The following is a 21,399-nucleotide window of genomic DNA, read 5'->3' as shown; positions in this document are numbered from 1 at the left end:
ATGGATCATCACTGGAGGCTTCGTGCCATGGATCATCACTGGAGGCTTTGTGCCATGGATCATCACTGGAGGCTTCGTGCCATGGATCATCACTGGAGGCTTTGTACGTGGAGCCGGAACAGGTCTCACCGGACTGGGGAGACGAACTGGAGACCGGTGCGTGGGGCTGGCACAGGATATACTGGGCCGTGGAGGCGCACTGGAGGTCTGGAGCGTAGGGCTGGCACAACCCGACCTGGCTGGATGCTCACTTTAGCCCGGCAAGTGCGGGGCGCTGGCACAGGACAAACTGGGCTGTGAAGGCGCACTGGCGACACAGTGCGTAGAGCTGGCGCAGGATATCCTGGACCGAGGAGGTGTACTGGAGACCAGGAGCGCTGAGCTGGCACAACCCGTCCTGGCTGAATGCTCACTTTAGCCCGGCAAATGCAGGGCGCAGGCAATGAGCGCACCGGGCTGTGAATGCGCACTCGAGATACGGTGCGCATTACTGCATAACACGGTGCCTGACTGGTCACACGCTCCCCACAGTAAGCACGGGGAGTTGGCTCAGGTCTCAACCCTGACTCCGCCTATGTCTCCGTGTGCCCCCCCCTGCCCCCCAAAAATTGGGGGATCTGCCTCTCGGGCTTCCGTCGTTGCCATGACTCCCGATCTTGTCGCTGTTCCTCCCTCGCTGCTTCCACTTGTTCCCATGGGAGGCGATCCTTTCCGGCCTGGATCTCCTCCCACGTCCAGGATCCTTTGCCGTCCAGGATGTCCTCCCATGTCCAACTCGTCTTCACCGTAGGCGCACGCTACTTGGTCTTTTTGTGGTGGGATCTTCTGTCACGTTCGCCATCTTCAAACTCCCAATCATAAATAAACCAAGGCGCAGCGTGCATGGAATTCAACATCTTTTAATGAAACTCACCAAAACAACAAAACAGAAGAAAAACGAAACGTGATGCTCTGGGCTGCTCACAGGCAGCTACACAAAAACAAGATCCCACAATCACAGGTGGAAAAAGGGATGCCTAAGTATGATTCCCAATCAGAGACAATGATAGACAGCTAGCTGCCTCTGATTAGGAACCATACTCAGCCAAAAACTAAGAAATAAACATAGAATGCCCACCCCACATCACACCTAACCAAATAGAGAAATAAAACGGCTCTAAGGTCAGGGCGTGACAAGCCTACCATTTTATACAATAAATACGTTGAAATGACAATATCACTGGAGCCATTGCAAATCAATTTGTTTTTTATGTCTGGATAGCCAGGGGCTATCTCCAACACTCAGACATCATTCAGAAATGAAGCATGTGTGTTTAGTGAGTCTGACAGATCAGAGGCATTAGGGATGACCAGGGACGTTCTCTTGATACAGTTGAAGTCGGAAGTTTACATACACCTTAGCTAAGTACATTTAAACTCAGTTTTTCACAATTGCTGACATTAAAATCCCAGTAAAAATTCCCTGTCTTAGGTCAGTTAGGATCACCACTTTATTTTTAGAATGTGAAATGTCAGAATAGTAGAGAGAATGATTTATTTCAGCTTTTATTTCTTTCATCACATTCCCAGTGGGTCAGAAATGTACATACACTCAATTAGTATTTGGTAGCATTGCCTTTAAATTGTTTAACTTGGGTCAAACGTTTCACATAGCCTTCCACAATAAGTTGGGTGAATTTTGGCCCATTCCTCCTGACAGAGCTGGTGTAACTGAGTCAGGTTTGTAGGCATCCTTGCTCACACACACTTTTTCAGTTCTGCCTACACATTTTCTATGGGATTGAGGTCATGGCTTTGTGATGGCCACTCCAATTCCTTGGCTTTGATGTCCTTAAGCCATTTTGCCACAACTTTGGAAGTATGCTTGGGGTCATTGTCCATTTGAAAGACCCATTTGTGACCAAGCTTTAACTTCCTGACTGATGTCTTGAGATGTTGCTTCAATATATCCACATACATTTCCTGCCTCATGATGCCATCTATTTTGTGAAATGCACCTGTCCCTCCTGCAGCAAAGCACCCCCACAACATGATGCTGCCACCCCCGTGCTTCACGGTTGGGATAGTGTTCTCCGGCTTGCAAGCCTCCCCCTTTTTCCTCCAAACATAATGATGGTCATTATAGCCAAATAGTTATATTTCTGTTTCATCAGACCAGAGGACATTTCTCCAAAAAGTACGATCTTTGTCCCCATGTGCAGTTGCAAACCGTAGTCTGGCTTTTTTATGGCGGTTCTGGAGTAGTGGCTTCTTCCTTGCTGAGCGGCCTTTCAGGTTATGTCGATATAGGACTCATTTTACTGTGGATATAGATACTTTTGTACCTGTTTCCTCCAGCATCTTCACAAGGTCCTTTGCTGTTGTTCTGGGATTGATTTGCACTTTTCGCACCAAAGTACGCTCATCTCTAGGAGACAGAACGCGTCTCCTTCCTGAGCGGTATGACGGCGGCGTGGTCCCATGGTGTTTATACTTGCGTTCTATTTTTTGTACAGCTGAACGTGGTACCTTCAGGCGTTTGGAAATTGCTCCCAAGGATGAACCAGACTTGTGGAGGTCTACAATTCTTTTTCTGAGGTCTTGGCTGATTTCTTTTGATTTTCCCATGATGTCAAGCAGAGGCACTGAGTTTGAAGTTAGGCCTTGAAATACATCCACACGTACACCTCCAATTGACTCAAATGATGTCAATTAGCCTATCAGAAGCTTCTAAAGCCATGATATAATTTTCTGGAATTTTCCAAGCTGTTTAAAGGCACAGTCAACTTAGTGTATGTAAACTTCTGACCCACTGGAATTGAGATACAGTGAATTATAAGTGAAATAATCTGTCTGTAAGCAATTGTTGGAAAAATTACTTGTGTCATACACAAAGTAGATGTCCTAACCAACTTGCCAAAACTATAGTTTGTTAACAAGAAATGTGTGGAGTGGTTGAAAAACAAGTTTTAATGACTCCAACCTAAGTGTATGTAAACTTCCGACTTCAACTGTAGCTGTGCAGCGACGCTCCCCATCAAACCTGACAGAGCTTGAGAGGATCTGCAAAGAAGAATGGGAGAAACTCCCCAAATACAGGTGTGCCAAGCTTGTAGAGTTATACCCAAGAAGACTTGAGGCTGTAATGGCTACCAAAGGTGCTTCAACAAAGTGCTGAGTAAAGGATGTTTCCAATGGGGAAAAATAAACATGAATAGCTATTTATATTATTATATGCTGAATTGGACAATTTTTCAATTTTTCAAAATGTAACGAGTATTTTTGTCAGGGAAAATATATGGTGTAAAAGTACCTTCTTTTTTAAAGGAATGTAGTGAAGTAAAAGTTGTCAAAAACATAAATAGTAATGTACAGATACCCTAAAAAACTACTTAATACTTTAAATTATTTTTACACCACTTTATTTAATAAATAGGCTATATTATAACTTCAGTGTATTGTTGTTATAGCCTTATGTTATTGTACAATTATGACTGGCCATGTTAAGTTAATGAAATTGGATGTTATCAATTGTGATCATGATCACAGTGCTAACACAATTGCCAATCAGTTGTTTGTTGGAATTGATTAGATTGAAGGTAACAGTCAGTCAGACTACAGGCAAATAAATAAAAACACTGGCTGTTGTTGACAAGCATATTGTTCACATTTGGTTCAATGATTGAAATTACGACCCCATCCTCAGTAGCCTATTCGGCAACGGAAGTACTTATTACCTTGAAATCGTCTCGATATTCATGTTGAATGAATTAGTCTGTCAATTTGAACTAAGCAAGCTGCTAAATCGTTTATGTTACATCTTGTCGAGGCTACTGTAGGCTATCTGAAATTAGATGTAGGCCTATCAGGGGCTATAGGCTACCTGCATCTAGCTAACCAAACCATGCCAAAGTTGAATTACAATCATAAACCTGGATTTTAGTCAGTAGGCCTAGCCTACGCTGATTGAAATGACAAGTCAATCTTGCAAATAAGCCATTTATAATGGTTTGTAGTCTTAACATCAGGCACATTTTCCAGAAGATAGCCTAACCTTCGTTTATTGAAGTTTAATAAGGGCAAATGATCTTTTCTCTTGCAACATATAAGATGGTGCAGAAGAGGATGGCGAACGTTTTACATGCTCCTAACCAACCGTGCTATTTTGTTCGTTTTTTTGCGTTGTTTGTAACTTATTTTGTTTTAACTTATTTTGTACATAATGTTGCTGCTACCATCTCTTATGACCAAAAATAACTTCTGGACATCAGAACAGCGATTACTCACCACGAACTGGAAGAAGCTTTTTCTTTTAACGAGTCCAACGAGAAGGATATACTGCTTTTCCGGGAACAGGCCCAAATCCCCGTTATTTGCGTTTAGAAAAGACAGAGGAAAAGAGGGTGCAGATCGGCCTGCCTTCTGAGAATCCGTAGGCCGAGCGAGTAAACTCTCACTGTAATGCGTTCTACTTGCTAACATGTAATCATTGGAAAATAAAATGAATGATCTACGATTACGTTTATCCTACCAACAGCACTATAAAAACTGTAATATCAATATAGCGCTGGCGGAATTTTCCATGCACCGGCAGAACAGAGAAGCTACGTCTGGTAAGACAAGGGGTGGGGGTGTGTCTTTTTGTCAATAACAGCTGGTGCGCGATGTCTAATATTCAAGAAGTCTTGAGGTATTGCTCGCCTGAGGTAGAGTACCTTATGATAAGCTGTAGACCACACTATCTACCAAGAGAGTTCTCATCTATATTATTCGTAGCCATCTATTTATCACCACAGACCGATGCTGGCACTAAGACCGCACTCAACCAAATCTATAAGGCCATAAGCAAACAAGGAAATGCTCATCCAGAAGTGGCGCTCCTAGTGGCCGGGAACTTTAATGTAGGCAAACTTAAATCAGTTTTACCAAATTTTTACCAGCATGTCACATGTACAACCAGAGGGAGGCAAAAAAATATATATATTTTTAAAATAAAATAAAACTCTAGCCCAACTTTACTCCACACACAGATGCATACAAAGCTCTCCCCAGCCCTCCATTTGGCAAATCTGACCATAATTATATCCTCCTGATTCCTGCTTTACAAGCAAAAACTAAAGCAGGAAGTACCAGTGACTCGCTCAATACGGAAGTGGTCAGATGGTGCGGATGCTACAGGACTGTTTTGCTAGCACAGACTGGAATATGTTCCGGGATTCATCCATTGGCGTTGAGGAGTATACCACCTCAGTCATCGGTTTCATCAATAAGTACATCGACGACGTCGTCCCCACAGTGACTGTACGTACATACCCCAACCAGAAGCCATGGATTACAGGCAACATCCGCATCGAGCTAAAGGCTAGAGCTGCCGCTTTCAACGAGCGGGACACTAATCTAGACGCTTATAAGAAATTCCACTATGCCCTCAGACGAACCATCAAACAAGCAAAGCGTCAATACAGGATTAAGATTGAATCCTACTACACCGGCTCTGACGCTCGTCGGATGTGGCAGGGCTTGAAAACTATTACGGACTACAAAGGGAAACCCAGACACGGGCTGCCCAGTGACGGCGAGCCTACCAGACAAGCTAAATGCCTTTTATGCCCGCTTCGAGGTAAGCAACACTGAAGCATGCACGAGAGCACCAGCTGTTCTGGATAACTGTGTGATAACGCTCTCGGTAGCTGATGTGAGCTAGACCTTTAAACAGGTCAACATTCACAAAGCCGCAGGTCAGACGGATTACCAGGACGTGTACTCAAAGCATGTTGGCAAGTGTCTTCACTGATACTTTCAACCTCTCCCTGACCAGTCTGTCATACCTACATGTTTCAAGCAGACCACCATAGTCCCTGTGCCCAAGGAAGCGAAGGTAACCTGCCTAAATGATTACCGCCCCGTAGCAATGAAGTGCTTTGAAAGGCTGGTCATGGCTCACATCAACAGCATCCTCCCAGATACCCTAGACCCACTCCAATTCACATACCGCCCTAACAGATCCACAGATGACGCAATCTCAGTCGCACTCAACACTGCCCTTTCCCACCTGGACAAAAGGAACACCTATGTGAGAATGCTGTTCATTGACTACAGCTCAGCATTCAAAACCATAGTGCCCACGAAGCTCATCACTAAGCTAAGGACTAAACACCTCCCTCTGTAACTGGATCCTGGACTTCCTGATGGGCTGCCCCCAGGTGGTAAGGTTAGGCAACAACATCTCCCACACTGATCCTCAACACTCAGGGGTGTGTACTTAGTCCCCTCCTGTACTCCCTGTTCACCCACGATTGCGTGGCCAAACACAACTTCAACACCATCATTAAGTTTACTGACGACAACAGTGGTAGGCCTGATCACCGACAACGATGAGGGAGCCTATAGGGAGGAGGTCAGAACTGGCAGTGTGGTGCCAGGACAACAACCTCTCCCTCAATGTGAGAAAGACAAAGGAGCTGATCGTGGACTACAGGAAAAGGAGGGCCGAACAGGCCCCCAATAACATTGAAGGGGCTGTAGTGGAGAAGGTCGAGAGTTCATGTTCCTTGGTGTCCATATCACCAACGAACTATCATGGTCCAAACACACCAAGACAGTCATGAAGAGGGCACGACAAAACCTTTTCCCCCTCAGGAGACTGAAAAGATTTGGCATGGGTCCCCAGATCCTCAAAAAGTTCTACAGCCGCACCATCGAGAGCATCCTGACCGGTTGCATCACCGCCTGGTATGGCAACTGCTCGGCATCTGACCGTAAGGCGCTACAGGTTCACTAACTACTTCTCGCCTGGTTCACTAACTACTTCTCAGATAGAGTTCAGTGTGTCAAATCGGAGGGCCTGTTGTCTGGACCTCTGGCAGTCTATGGGGGTGCCACAGGGTTCAATTCTCGGGCTGACTCTTTTCTCTGTATATATCAATGATGTCACTCTTGGTGCGGGTGATTCTTTGATCCACCTCTACGCAGACGACACCATTCTGTATACATCTGGCCCTTCTTTGGACACTGTTAACCTGTTGTGGTATAGGAGGCAGTATTTTCACGGCCGGATAAAAAAACGTACCCGATTTAATCTGGTTACTACTCCTGCCCAGAAACTAGAATATGCATATAATTAGTAGATTTGGATAGAAAACACTCTAACGTTTCTAAAACTGTTTGAATGGTGTCTGTGTATAACAGAACTCATATGGCAGGCCAAAACCTGAGAAGATTCCATACAGGAAGTGCCCTGTCTGACAATTTGTTGTCCTTCTGTTGCATCTCTATCAAAAATACAGCATCTGTGCTGTAACGTGACACTTTCTAAGGCTTCCAATGGCTCTCTAAAGCCGCCAGAAAGTGGAATGGGGTGTCTGCTGTCTCTGGGCAAAGTACAACAGCTCTGTTTGTGAGTGGTCAGCCTGGGGACAGTGAGACTGAGATGCGCATTCACGAGACTTCTCCATGTTTTTCTTTCTCTCTCTGAATGAATACAACGTTGCCCGGTTGGAATATTATCGCTATTTTATGAGAAAAGTAGCATAAAAATTGATTTTAAACAGCGTTTGACATGCTTCTAAGTACGGTAATGTAATATTTTGATTTTCTTTGTCACGAAATGCGCTCGCGCGTTACCCTTCGGATAGTGACCTGAACGCACAAACAAAACGGCGGTATTTGGATATAACTATGGATTATTTGGAACCAAAACAACATTTGTTGTTGAAGTAGAAGTCCTGGGAGTGCATTCTGACGCAGAACAGCAAATGTAATCCAATTTTTCTAATGGTAATTCTGAGTTTAGGTTGTCCCAAACTTGGTGGGTGTCAAATTAGCTAGCCGTGATGGCCGAGCTATGTACTCAGAATATTGCAAAATGTGCTTTCGCCGAAAAGCTATTTTAAAATCGGACATAGCGATTGCATAAAGGAGTTCTGTATCTATAATTCTTAAAATAATTGTTATGTATTCTGTCAACGTTTATCGTGAGTAATTTAGTAAATTCACCGGAAGTTCTGAACATCACATGCTAATGTAAAAAGCTGGTTTTTTATATAAATATGAACTTGATTGAACAAAACATGCATGTATTGTATAACATAATGTCCTAGGAGTGTCATCTGATGAAGATCATCAAAGGTTAGTGCTGCATTTAGCTGTGGTTTGGGTATTTGTGATGCATGCTAGTTGCTTGGAAATGGCTGTGTGTTTTTTTTGTGTCTATGTACTCTCCTAACATAATCTAATGTTTTGCTTTCGCTGTAAAGCCTTTTGGAAATCGGACAACGTGGTTCGATTCAGGAGAAGTGTCTCTATAAAATGGTGTAAAATAGTCCTATGTTTGAGAACTTTGAATTATGACATTTTGTGGTTTTAAATTTGGCGCTCTGATTTGTCACTGGCTGTTGAATAGTGTGGGACGATTTCGTCCCACCTCCCCTAGAGAGGTTAACAAACCTCCAAACGAGCTTCAACGCCATACAACACTCCTTCCGTGGCCTCCAGCTGCCCTTAAATGCTAGTAAAACGAAATGCATGCTCGTCAACCGATCGCGGCCCGCACCCCCGACTAGCATCACTACTCTGGACGGTTCTGACTTAGAATATGTGGACAACTATAAATACCTAAGTGTCTGGCTAGACTGTAAACTCTCCTTCCAGACTCACATTAAGCATCTCCAATCCAAAGTTACATCTAGAATCGGCTTCCTATTTCGCAACAAAGCCTCCTTCACTCATGCTGCCAAACATACCCTCGTAAAACTGACTATCCTACCGATCCTCGACTTCGTCGATGTCATTTACAAAATAGCCTCCAACACTCTACTCAGGAAATTGGATGCAGTCTATCACAGTGCCATCCGTTTTGTCACCAAAGCCCCATATACTACCCACCCCTGCATGCTCTCGTTGGCTGGTCCTCGCTACATATTCGTCGCCAAACCCACTGGCACCAGGTCATCTATAGATCTTTGCTAGCTAAATGCCCACCTTATCTCAGCTCACTGGTCACCATAGCAACACCCACCCATCACATGTAACAAATAAAGTTGGATTTGATATTAAAATTCCTTAGCTAGTCATTAGTTCACAATAATTATTATTTTGATGGAAAACAGAATTTTGCTTCTTAAGTCTTTAGAAGTTAAGTCGATATTCACTCGATAACGTTATTGAAAAATGGTTTATTGGCTAAATGTGCCAACTCCTTTCTTGCTGCGAAAAAACAAACAATTTGGCTAGTTTTTAGGCCTTGTGGGCAGGTTTTGAGTAATCCATTTGGGCCTGACCTGGCAACCCTGACCGGTGGCGTAATAGTGGTGCCCTAAAGTCGTGATAAGCCCCGTCATTCTGGGTGAGGGTACGGCTGTTTAGTCTAAAATACACTATAGTGCCTGGAAATAAGATGACATTGCTAAACGAGTCAAATATTTAGTAGGAAACAACTTTGTCAGCATGTCATCAAATTTACTTTAGACAGATGGCAATGTTGTCATCTAGCAAAGTTCGTCAAAAATAGTTAGCAATGCTAACGGCAGCTACCTCAATTTTAGCTAACATTATACTGCATCTAAAGTCAATCTGGCGACATCAAAATGAGGACAAAAGGTTTTGCTACTAATTATTTGCATCCTTTTGAATGGCATTGTATTTCTAAGCCACTGTAACGCACTTTTGATGAAATCTTAATCAGTGCTCATTGACGATACATTTTAGTAGAATGCTCAGTTGGGCATTAGTTCAAAACAATATTGTGATGAAACATGCAACCCATTAAGAGAGTGAAGTAATATAAGAACTCTCCTCCAGCTATATCACTCACCAACATGGGGTTTCCTTCCGTCAGAATCTTGGCGAAGGCCTCTGGGGATAGATCCTGTAGGTCCACTCCATTGATCGTCAGGAGCTTATCTCCTTCTCTGAGGAACAACAACACCACATACCTGTATATATTATATGTATATATTATATGTATATATACACTGCTCAAAAAAATAAAGGGAACACTAAAATAACACATCCTAGATCTGAATGAATGAAATAATCTTATTAAATACTTTTTTCTTTACATAGTTGAATGTGCTGACAACAAAATCACACAAAAATAATCAATGGAAATCCAATTTATCAACCCATGGAGGTCTGGATTTGGAGTCACACTCAAAATTAAAGTGGAAAACCACACTACAGGCTGATCCAACTTTGATGTAATGTCCTTAAAACAAGTCAAAATGAGGCTCAGTAGTGTGTGTGGCCTCCACGTGCCTGTATGACCACCCTACAACGCCTGGGCATGCTCCTGATGAGGTGGCGGATGGTCTCCTGAGGGATCTCCTCCCAGACCTGGACTAAAGGATCCGCCAACTCCTGGACAGTCTGTGGTGCAACGTGGCGTTGGTGGATGGAGCGAGACATGATGTCCCAGATGTGCTCAATTGGATTCAGGTCTGGGGAACGGGCGGGCCAGTCCATAGCATCAATGCCTTCCTCTTGCAGGAACTGCTGACACACTCCAGCCACATGAGGTCTAGCATTGTCTTGCATTAGGAGGAACCCAGGGCCAACCGCACCAGCATATGGTCTCACAAGGGGTCTGAGGATCTCATCTCGGTACCTAATGGCAGTCAGGCTACCTCTGGCGGGCACATGGAGGGCTGTGCGGCCCCCCAAAGAAATGCCAACCCACACCATGACTGACCCACCGCCAAACCGGTCATGCTGGAGGATGTTGCAGGCAGCAGAACGTTCTCCACGGCGTCTCCAGACTCTGTCACATCTGTCACATGTGCTCAGTGTGAACCTGCTTTCATCTGTGAAGAGCACAGGGCGCCAGTGGCGAATTTGCCAATCTTGGTGTTGTAGACTCCGTCTCATGCTACCACTAGAGTGAAAGCACCGCCAGCATTCAAAAGTGACCAAAACATCAGCCAGGAAGCATAGGAACTGAGAAGTGGCCTGTGGTCACCACCTGCAGAACCACTCCTTTATTGGGGGTGTCTTGCTAATTGCCTATAATTTCCATCTGTTGTCTATTCCATTTGCACAACAGCATGTGAAATTTATTGTCAATCAGTGTTGCTTCCTAAGTGGACAGTTTGATTTCACAGAAGTGTGATTGACTTGGAGTTACATTGTGTTGTTTAAGTGTTCCCTTTATTTTTTTGAGCACTGTATATTATGTTTTTTCATCGCAACTGCCAACCACAGGAGGAATCTCAATGAGTGTAGACTGCCTGCTGCCGCTCTGCTAATCATCAGATGGGGGGAAGGAGAGGAGGCAGCGGGCCCACGTGGGTAACTGTGGGTGCCCTGCCTTGATTGGGTAACTGATCAATAAAACAATTACAATAAACTGCATAATCAATAAATGTGACTGGTCAATATGTCGGTATGACATTTTTGTATTATTATCGTTTTAAAAATATTTTTTTATCCAACCACCAGAGCCCGATCTCAATGTTCAAAATACACCAGAGATTTAGCGACCGAAAATCAATAGTTTATAAAAATATAACTGTGAATGAAGTTTTATCACAAGCACATACAGGTGTCTGCCAAAATAAAGGAAACACCAACAAAATGTCTTGAAGGTTGTTGTGCCACCACGAGCTGCCAGAACAGCTTCAATGCACCTTGGCATAGATTCTACAAGTGGACCTAAACCATGTCAGGAAATTGCACCTGACACCATAACATGTAATTTGTAGCCAACTATAGGCTACAGATTGTTGCCATAGACATACTATCCATAGAAGGATTTTGTAACCTCTTACCCTGGCAATTTGACTGTTAAACTCATGGGTACACTAGGAATGGATGCCAGTCCTGACTTGAATGGGAACTGCCATGTTTGGTTCCAGCTGTCGGTTTGCCTTTTGCAGATTTCAAAATATAATATTGCGTGAAAAATGTACAGTTTGGAAAGCAAATGAAAAGAGAAGTGCTGAAAAGAGAAGACTCATCTCTCTGTAGAACCAATAGAACAATATTTACTCAACAACACCCAATGTGTAGCTCATCTTGAGATAGGCTTTTGCTACGACGAGCGCATCGGTCATCACCGTGAGTAGCCTATGGCTTCATCTTCATCATTAGGAAAGTCAGTGTGCCACTGGAAATTGTATTTAGCAGCCTACTGTAGCCTATGATATATATATACTGTACATTGCCTCCAAATATTGTACAATCTGTGTATGTAACAGGGTTGATTATGTTTCCTCTTGCCTCTAAAGAAAGGTGTATTTAATGTTCAAGCATTCTTATTGGTTGGTTCAACTCTGATGACAATAAGGCGTGTTGTGATTGGCCCCGCTTGCAGATAGGGGAGATCGCGAACGTCAGGTCTTCCCTGTATGAAAATGTGATGCAAGGGGTAGATCACGTTCTGAATACGGTTTTCTATTTTCTATTTTTTACAATGTGTAAAAGTTTGCTGTACGTTACTGATTTATACATGTGTGGGTATATGGTACCTGTTAGGGATTGAGGGGCTTTCTGGGATGTGCTTTGGCATATGATTGCTGTAAATAAGTGTGTTAGCTAGCATACACCGATGTAATGGTCACATAAGCCCACTGCTAACACAGTTGTCTTCATGCTACAGATTTTGCCATCGACAGCCATCAATATCGTTAAGCCCTGCACAACTAACGTGATGTTTCCTATTTAATAACAGCAACAGAAATAAATTATGCTCAACTGGGACCAGTGGCTGATGTTATTTATTTGGACAAAACACAACGCAAGGAGAGTACGATTTACATCTGTTACATGTGTTGCTTCATTGGCCGGGGCTATTGTTTGCTTGAATTCAAGACCAGATTGATCTCAGTTTGTCAGAGCAGCCAGTCATTTCGGTCATTTGTGTGGTATTAAAAAAGATTCAGCTAATGTCTTCTGGCATGTAAATTATGTAGAATTACATGAAATGCATTTTTAAAAGGCAGATTTTTAAAAGGGGATCTCTCTAAAAAAAAAAAAAAGCCCTGGGGCCTATGATTTCTTAATTTGGCGCTGCACAGACCCCGTGGTTCAATCTACACAGACCCCCGTGGTTCAATCTACACAGACCTGGAGAAAAACAATACAGCTTCAATCTGTGGAGATTGAACCACGGGGGTCTGTGTAGATTGAACCACGGGGGTCTGTGTAGATTGAACCACGGGGGTCTGTGTAGATTGAACCACGGGGGTCTGTGTAGATTGAACCACGGGGGTCTGTGGAGATTGAACCACGGGGGTCTGTGTAGATTGAACCACGGGGGTCTGTGTAGATTGAACCACGGGGGTCTGTGTAGATTGAACCACGGGGGTCTGTGTAGATTGAACCACGGGGGTCTGTGGAGATTGAACCACGGGGGTCTGTGGAGATTGAACCACGGGGGTCTGTGTAGATTGAACCACGGGGGTCTGTGTAGATTGAACCACGGGGGTCTGTGTAGATTGAACCACGGGGGTCTGTGTAGATTGAACCACGGGGGTCTGTGTGGTTCAATCTACACAGACTCGCTTTTTATGACATTCAGGGGTGGAATTACCAAATTAAATAACTCTGTGACCTCACCCCTGACATTAGATCAAAAACTATTTATTTACATCATAAAGGAGTTTTACTATGGGAAGTCCCTATTGTTTCCCCCTAAAATGTCTCAACTCCTCTATCCTTAAAAGGTTTCAACCTACAGTATATTCAAATTCTTCACAGATAAACAGAGAGGTTATCAGAGGTTACCTGGCGAAGGCTCCTCCTCCTTGTTCTCCTTTCTTGAATTTTAGGATCTTCTCCACTTCATAGTGGTGTTTCCCATCCTCCTCTGTGTGAAGAATAGAGATACCTCCCTTCACAGGTGAATCCTATGGACCGGAATGGAAAAAATAGCAACTCACATTACCATACATGGTTGAAAACAAAGCCTTAGCCTCCACATGACGACTACTACTGTATACATTGTTGAAAAGACCAAAGATCATATCCCTGATCCCTCACATTTCTACTACCCTACTTTGTTACAATTCAAAGAGAAAACTACAACATAAACTTGAAGGGAAGTGATGCAGTCATATCACTTACTTTGATATCCATATCCTTGTCTAGGTCTCCCCACTGGTAGTATGTAGGCAGTCTTCCCACTGGTAGTGAGTGTTAGCAGTCTTCCTACTGGTAGTATGTAGGCAGTCTTCCCACTGGTAGTGAGTGTTAGCAGTCTTCCCACTGGTAGTATGTAGGCAGTCTTCCCACTGGTAGTGAGTGTTAGCAGTCTTCCTACTGGTAGTATGTAGGCAGTCTTCCCACTGGTAGTGAGTGTTAGCAGTCTTCCTACTGGTAGTATGTAGGCAGTCTTCCCACTGGTAGTGAGTGTTAGCAGTCTTCCTACTGGTAGTATGTAGGCAGTCTTCCCACTGGTAGTGAGTGTTAGCAGTCTTCCTACTGGTAGTATGTAGGCAGTCTTCCCACTGGTAGTGAGTGTTAGCAGTCTTCCTACTGGTAGTATGTAGGCAGTCTTCCCACTGGTAGTGAGTGTTAGCAGTCTTCCTACTGGTAGTATGTAGGCAGTCTTCCCACTGGTAGTGAGTGTTAGCAGTCTTCCTACTGGTAGTATGTAGGCAGTCTTCCCACTGGTAGTGAGTGTTAGCAGTCTTCCTACTGGTAGTATGTAGGCAGTCTTCCCACTGGTAGTGAGTGTTAGCAGTCTTCCTACTGGTAGTATGTAGGCAGTCTTCCCACTGGTAGTGAGGGTTAGCAGTCTTCCTACTGGTAGTATGTAGGCAGTCTTCCCACTGGTAGTGAGTGTTAGCAGTCTTCCTACTGGTAGTATGTAGGCAGTCTTCCCACTGGTAGTGAGTGTTAGCAGTCTTCCCACTGGTAGTATGTAGGCAGTCTTCCCACTGGTAGTGAGTGTTAGCAGTCTTCCTACTGGTAGTATGTAGGCAGTCTTCCCACTGGTAGTGTGTGGGCAGTGCCACAAGTCCTGACTTAAATAGATTTGTATAGGAGGGTTGACCAGGCACTTCTGCATCATGTGACCCGAGCAGCCAGAGAGGAAGTAGGTACACTCACACAAGAGGGACTATTATTTTGCCAAAAGAGGATCTTCTGCAGAACGAGGAACTGGTCATGAGTTGTAAAATGGAAAAACAATAGATTACAAGAACACAGCTGTTTGAGTTTTAAATGGACCATTCACAGTCTGCTTGTGTACTAGCTATCCACTCATTAAACTCCTGCCTTGTCCTGTGTAGAAAATGTTGGCTTTCCAGGTATGACATGGCATCAACATCATCACCACACACAGATCTGTGGCTTCGGTAGTTCCTTGTTATCCTGGTCCCTGATCACTTTGTGCCGTCAGGCCAACTCATATGGTCATTGTTTGGCAAGACAGCACACACAGACCTGGAAGCAGCTCTCTGTTGCAACAGGAAGAAATTACTCACTACATACAGCTGAAGTCGGAAGTTTACATACACTTAGGTTGGAGTCATTAAAACTCGTTTTTCAACCACTCCACAAATTTCTTGTTAACAAACTATAGTTTTGGCAAATCGGTTAGGACATCTACTTTGTGCATAACACAAGTAATTTTTCCAACAATTGTTAACAGACAGATGACGTCATGGCTTTAGAAGCTTCTGATAGGCTAATTGACATCATTTGAGTCAATTAGAGGTGTACGTGTGGATGTATTTCAAGGCCTACCTTCAAACTCAGTGCCTCTTTGCTTGACATCATGGGAAAATCAAAATAAATCAACCAAGACCTCAGAAAAAGAATTGTAGACCTCCACAAGTCTGGTTCATCCTTGGGAGCAATTTCCAAATGCCTGAAGGTACCACGTTCATCTGTACAAACAATAGTATGCAAGTATAAACACCACGGGACCACGCAGCTGTCATATCGCTCAGGAAGGAGACGCGTTCTGTCTCCTAGAAATGAAAAAGCCAGACTATGGTTTACAACTGCACATGGGGACAAAGATCGTACTTTTTGGAGAAATGTCCTCTGGTCTGATGAACTGTTTGGCCATAATGACCATTGTTATGTTTGAAGGAAAAAGGGGGGAGGCTTGCAAGCTGAAGAACACCATCCCAACCGTGAAGCACGGGGGTGGCAGCATCATGTTGTGGGGGTGCTTTGCTGCAGGAGGGACTGGTGCACTTCACAAAATAGATGGCATCATGAGGGGAAATTATGTGGATATATTGAAGCAACATCAAGACATCAGTCAGGAAGTTAAAGCTTGGTCGCAAATGGGTCTTCCAAATGGACAATGACCCCAAGCATACTTCCAAAGTTGTGGCAAAATGGCTTAATGACAACAAAGTCAAGGTATTGGAGTGGCCATCACAAAGCCCTGAACTCAATCCCATAGAAAATTTGTGGGCAGAACTGAAAAAGTGTGTGTGAGCAAGGATGCCTACAAACCCGACTCAGTTACACATGCTCTGTCAGGAGGAATGGGCCAAAATTAACCCAACTTATTGTGGGAAGCTCATGGAAGACTACCCAAAACATTTGACCCAAGTTAAACAATTTAAAGGCAATGCTACCAAATACTAATTGAGTGTATGTAAACTTCTGACCCACTGGGAATGTGATGAAATAAATCATTCTCTCTATTATTCTGACATTTCACATTCTTAAAATAAAGTGGTGATCCTAACTGACCTAAGACAGGGAATTTTTACTAGATTTAATATCAGGAATTGTAAAAAACGGAGTTTAAATGTATTTGGCTAAGGTGTATGTAAACTTCCGACTTCAACTGTACATCACAATAGAGATGGCTGTTGAAGTGATCCCATGAAAGACAACATGTTTTTGGTTGACCGAGCTTTCTCAAAACATCTATTGACATGATGCTCGATTAGAGTTGTTTACACATTGAAATGCATCCCTTTAGTAACTAGACGTTGGCTGTTTGAAAGTAGAGTGCATTGTTATTTCCAGAAGTGGGATGTTAAAAAAGCAGAAGCCTTTGAAGTTCTAGATCATTAAAGGTACAGGTGGTGGCTGAATTAACGTACAGAATTGAAGATTAGGGATGTTGATTTAAACAATAAAAGGTTTATGCATACAGGTGAGTGAACACACGTGCACATACACTAACACATACAAACACAATAACACACTGCCTCACTAACACAATACAGAGACATGGTCCTTCACCTCCATGGGAAAGCCTAGAAAGGGGAACAGAGAGGGGAACTGAGATGATGACCCTGTAGAGGAAATCACATCACAATCACAGCTTCCTCTGTGAAGTCAACTGAAAATATGAGGTTCTCCCAGATTAACTTGATCATGTTGACCATTCACGGTGTGTGTGTCTGTGTGTGTCTGTGTAAGATACTTACACTACTGTTCAACAGTTTGGGATCACTTAGAAATGTCCTTATTTTTTAAAGAAAAGCAAATGTTTTGTTCATTAAAATAACATCAAATTGATCCGAAATACAGTGTAGACATTGTTAACGTTGTAAATGACTATTGTAGCTGGAAATGGCAGATTTGTTATGGAATATCTACATAGGCGTACAGAGGCCCATTATCAGCAACCATCACTCCTGTGTTCCAATGACACGTTGTGTTAGCTAATCCAAGTTTATCATTTTAAAAGGCTAATTGATCATTAGAAAACTCGTTTGCAATTATGTTAGCACAGCTGGAAAGTGTTGTGCTGATTTAAAGAAGGAATATCAAATCAAATCAAATGTATTTATATAGCCCTTCTTACATCAGCTGATATCTCAAAGTGCTGTAGAGAAACCCAGCCTAAAACCCCAAACAGCAAGCAATGCAGGTGTAGAAGCACGGTGGCTAGGAAAAACTCCCTAGAAAGGCCAAAACCTAGGAAGAAACCTAGAGAGGAACCAGGCTATGAGGGGTGGCCAGTCCTCTTCTGGCTGTGCCGGGTGGAGATTATAACAGAACATGGCCAAGATGTTAAAATGTTCATAAATGACCAGCATGGTCAAATAATAATAATCACAGTAGTTGTCGAGGGTGCAACAAGTCAGCACCTCAAGAGTAAATGTCAGTTGGCTTTTCATAGCCGATCATTGAGATTATCTCTACCGCTCCTGCTGTCTCTAGAGAGTTGAAAACAGCAGGTCTGGGACAGGTAGCCCGTCCGGTGAACAGGTCAGGGTTCCATAGCCGCAGGCAGAACAGTTGAAACTGGAACAGCAGCACGGCCAGGTGGACTGGGGACAGCAAGGAGTCATCATGTCAGGTAGTCCTGAGGCATGGTCCTAGGGCTCAGGTCCTCCGAGAGAGAGAAAGAAAGAAAGAAAGAAAGAAAGAAAGAAAGAAAGAAAGAAAGAAAGAAAGAAAGAGAAGAAAGAGAGAAAGAGAGAAGAGAGAATTAGAGAGAGCATACTTAAATTCACACAGGACACCGGATAAGACAGGAGAAATACTCCAGATACAACAGACTGACCCTAGCCCCCCGACACATAAACAACTGCAGCATAAATACTGGAGGCTGAGACAGGAGGGGTCAGGAGACACTGTGGCCCCATCCGATGATACCCCCGGACAGGGCCAAACAGGAAGGATATAACCCCACCCACTTTGCCAAAGCACAGCCCCCACACCACTAGAGGGATATCTTCAACCACCAACTTACCATCCTGAGACAAGGCCGAGTATAGCCCACAAAGATCTCCGCCACGGCACAACCCAAGGGGGGGCGCCAACCCAGACAGGAAGACCACGTCAGTGCTAACCTAACCTACAACCCACTCAAGTGACGCACCCCTCCTAGGGACGGCATGGAAGAACACCAATAACTCAGTGACTCAGCCCTTGTAATAGGGTTAGAGGTAGAGAATCCCAGTGGAGAGAGGGGAACCGGCCAGGCAGAGACAGCAAGGGTGGTTCGTTGCTCCAGAGCCTTTCCATTCACCTTCACACTCCTGGGCCAGACTACACTCAATCATAGGACCCACTGAAGAGATGAGTCTTCAGTAAAACTTAAAGGTTGAGACCGAGTCTGCATCTCTCACATGGGTAGGCAGACTATTCCATAAAAATGGAGCTCTATAGGAAAAAGCCCTGCCTCCAGCTGTTTACTTAGAAATTCAAGGGACAATTAGGAGGCCTGCGTCTTGTGACCGTAGCGTACGTGTAGGTATGTACGGCAGGACCAAATCGGAAAGATAGGTAGGAGCAAGCCCATGTAATGCTTTGTAGGTTAGCAGTAAAACCTTGAAATCAGCCCTTGCCTTAACAGGAAGCCAGTGTAGGGAGGCTAACACTGGAGTAATATGATCAAATTTTTTGGTTCTAGTCAGGATTCTAGCAACCGTATTTAGCACTAACTGAAGTTTATTTAGTGCTTTATCCGGGTAGCCGGAAAGTAGAGCATTGCAGTAGTCCAACCTAGAAGTAACAAAAGCATGGATTGATTTTTCTGCATCATTTGTGGACAGAAAGTTTCCGATTTTTGCAATGTTACGTAGATGGAAAAAAGCTGCCCTTGAAACAGTCTTGATATGTTCTTCAAAAGAGAGATCAGGGTCCAGAGTAACGCCGATGTCCTTCACAGTTTTATTTGAGACGACTGTACAACCATCAAGATTAATTGTCAGATTTAACAGAAGATCTCTTTGTTTCTTGGGACCTAGAACAAGCATCTCTGTTTTGTCCGAGTTTAAAAGTAGAACGTTTGCAGCCATCCACTTCCTTATGTCTGAAACACAGGCTTCTAGCGAGGGCAATTTTGGGGCTTGTCACACCCTGACCTGAGAGAGCCTTTTTATGTCTCTATTTAGGTTTGATCAGGGTGTGATTTGGGTGGGCATTCTATGTCCTTTTTTCTATGTTTTTGTATTTCTTTGTTTTGGCCTGGTATGGCTCTCAGTCAGGGACAGCTGTACATCGTTGTCGCTGATTGGGAGCCATACTTAGGCAGCCTGTTTTCCTTTGGGGTTTTGTGGGTAGTTGTTTTGTGTTTTTCACCTGACAGAACTGTTGGCTTTCGTTTTTGTTTCTTTAAGTGTTTCGTCATTTATAATAAATTATGACCACTTGCCACACTGCATCTTGGTCCCCTCTTTCAGACGATCATTACAAGGCTTCACCACGTTTCATTGAAATGTACAGCTGTGTGTCATCCGCATAGCAGTGAAATGTAACATTATGTTTTTGAATGACATCCCCAAGAGGTAAAATATATAGTGAAAACAATAGTGGTCCTAAAACGGAACCTTGAGGAACACCGAAATTTACAGTTGATTTGTCAGAGGACAAACCATTCACAGAGACAAACTGATATCTTTCCGACAGATAAGATCTAAACCAGGCCAGAACTTGTCCGTGTAGACCAATTTGGGTTTCCAATCTCTCCAAAAGAATGTGGTGATCGATGGTATCAAAAACAGCACTAAGATCTAGGAGCACGAGGACAGATGCAGAGCCTCGATCTGACATCATTAAAAGGTCATTTACCACCTTCACAAGTGCAGTCTCAGTGCTATGATGGGGTCTAAAACCAGACTGAAGCGTTTCGTATACATTGTTTGTCTTCAGGAAGGCAGTGAGTTGCTGCGCAACAGCTTTTTCGAACATTTTTGAGAGGAATGGAAGATTCGATATAGGCCGATAGTTTTTTATATTTTCTGGGTCAAGGTTTGGCTTTTTCAAGAGGCTTTTTTAGTGAGTTTGGTACACATCCGGTGGATAGAGAGACGTTTATTATGTTCAACATAGGAGGGCCAAGCACAGGAAGCAGCTCTTTCAGTAGTTTAGTTGGAATAGGGTCCAGTATGCAGCTGGCCTTTAGACTAGTTGAGTATCTGGAACATCAGCATTTGTGGGTTCGATTACAGGCTCAAAATGGCCAGTAACAAAGAACTTTCTTCTGAAATTCGTCAGTTTATTCCTGTTCTTAGAAATGACGGCTATTCTATGCGATCAATTGCCAAGAAATTGAAGATCTCGTACATCACTGTGTACTACTCCCTTCACAGAACAGCGCAAACTGGCTCTAACCAGAATAGAAAGAGGATTGGGAGGTCCCGGTGCACAACTGAGCAAGAGGACAAGTACATTAGAGTGTCTAGTTTGAGAAACAGACCCCTCACAAGTCCTCAACTGGCAGCTTCATTAAATAGGGGCCACAAAACACCAGTCTCAACATCAACAGTGAAGAGGTGACTCTGGGATGCTGGTCTTCTAGTCCAGTGTTTGTGTTATTTTGCCCATCTTAATCTTTTCTTTTTATTGGCCAGTCTGATATATGGCTTTTTCTTTTTCTAAATCTGGGACATTCAAATGAGTATGGTATGTTACGCTTAGTATAGTTATTTAAGACAGAAAGTTACTTAAGGCCAAAACAAAAGGAGGGTGGTTGGTCGGGGTGGATGGGCAGTTTTTTATAACGAGAATGTCAAGCAACCCAAAGGTTGATTGTTTGAATATAATTACGGA

At 43.5% G+C, this 21,399-nt stretch overlaps 1 protein-coding gene across 1 annotated transcript in view; it reads right to left on the bottom strand.

Moving 5' to 3' along the window:
- Window positions 1-14,683, bottom strand: part of LOC100169857 (uncharacterized) — a 37,046-nt gene extending 22,363 nt beyond the window's left edge. Inside the window, exons 1-3 of the mRNA XM_082963130.1 lie at window positions 14,038-14,683; window positions 13,699-13,820; window positions 9,791-9,887 (exon numbers count right to left, since the gene is read on the bottom strand). Of these exons, the coding sequence (XP_082819256.1) occupies window positions 9,791-9,887; window positions 13,699-13,820; window positions 14,038-14,049 (231 nt within the window). The 5' untranslated portion in view covers window positions 14,050-14,683. The remainder of the gene's footprint in view (window positions 1-9,790; window positions 9,888-13,698; window positions 13,821-14,037) is intronic.
- Window positions 14,684-21,399: the final 6,716 nt, after the last annotated feature.

Source organism: Salmo salar, chromosome 16 (genome assembly GCF_965601325.2).
Source record: "Salmo salar chromosome 16, fSalSal1, whole genome shotgun sequence".
NCBI classification, from domain to species: domain Eukaryota; kingdom Metazoa; phylum Chordata; class Actinopteri; order Salmoniformes; family Salmonidae; genus Salmo; species Salmo salar.
This window is presented reverse-complemented; position numbering and strand designations above follow the sequence as displayed.